At 48.4% G+C, this 1,000-nt stretch overlaps 1 protein-coding gene across 1 annotated transcript; it reads right to left on the bottom strand.

The window, feature by feature from the left end:
* Nucleotides 1-42: 42 nt before the first annotated feature.
* Nucleotides 43-981, bottom strand: LOC130191494 (neurexin-3a-beta-like; the record flags this gene model as incomplete). Its single annotated transcript, XM_056411109.1, is given in 3 exon segments — nucleotides 43-652; nucleotides 654-713; nucleotides 715-981. Coding segments are annotated over 3 exon segments (735 nt in total), but the record flags the coding sequence as incomplete, so codon positions are not given.
* Between the last annotated feature and the right edge of the window lie 19 nt (nucleotides 982-1,000).

Raw genomic sequence — 1,000 nt, 5'->3', positions numbered from 1 at the left:
ACATATTGGACCAGATAGAAGAGTAAGGTCTCTAAAGTTGCTATTTAGCTTTGTCGTTATGCTTACAATAGTAAGTGTGCTTTATATTACAGTACATATCATCATTTCAACTACTCAGCACAGTATAAGATTATTCAAGTTCCATGTTCTACCATCATTTATCATAGCTCCTCGCAAGGAAACTGAAAAGTAAATGTTCTGTTAGTGCTTTCTTTCTTCACTCTCTCATGCTTACAAAAGTCTGTCACACATAGTACTCCTTATCCTTATTTTTCTGTTTCTTGTTGCTGCCTTTCAAGCTCTGCTGTTTGTCCTTCATGACAGCGCCATTGCTCTGCACAGCCGAGTTGGTTATGTAGTTCCTGCTCTCGTCAACCTGGTAGGAGCCTTCATCCCTGTTCCTGTACTTATACATGGCATACAGAAGGATGAGGATGCACAGGGCAGCGGCCGTCACTATTCCGATGACCATCCCGGTGGTGCTGCTAGATTCACGGACCACTTCCGAGGGCCCTGGAACTCGCCTGACGCCCGGCTCTGTGGGGAGTGCTGTGGGTATATTACGGAACATTGGGGAGGTTATTAACGGGCCCCTCAGCTCGGTGCTGTCTACCTCAAAGGATGTGGGCAATGGAAGCAACACTAGGTTCGGCCTGGGGTTTTAGCTCGCGGATATTCATTGGCCGGAGCATTGTTGAGGGGTGCGGTAGAGGCAGAGGTGGCGGTGGTGCGGCTCTGGTCGGCGGTTAGTAGTATGGCGGTAGTGGTAGTCCTAACGCGTCTGAAGATTGGGATTGAAGGTTTGTTAGGTCTAAAAGTCTTGGGTGCGTGAGCTTTGTAGCCACCTTCAAAGCCTGACGTGGATGAGGTCTTATCTGTTACCAAGGAGAAGGTCGTGTAAAAATCTTCATCAGTAGGGGGGGCAGGTTAGAACGCTTCCCCAGAGCCATACCCCGATATCACCAAGCCATCATCATCACAATCATCGCTGCCTCGGTTC

This window comes from Pseudoliparis swirei, unplaced genomic scaffold, assembly GCF_029220125.1.
Source record: "Pseudoliparis swirei isolate HS2019 ecotype Mariana Trench unplaced genomic scaffold, NWPU_hadal_v1 hadal_113, whole genome shotgun sequence".
Classification (NCBI taxonomy): Eukaryota; Metazoa; Chordata; class Actinopteri; order Perciformes; family Liparidae; genus Pseudoliparis; species Pseudoliparis swirei.
Note: the sequence above shows the minus strand (reverse complement) of the source record. Positions and strands in the feature narration are given on the sequence as shown.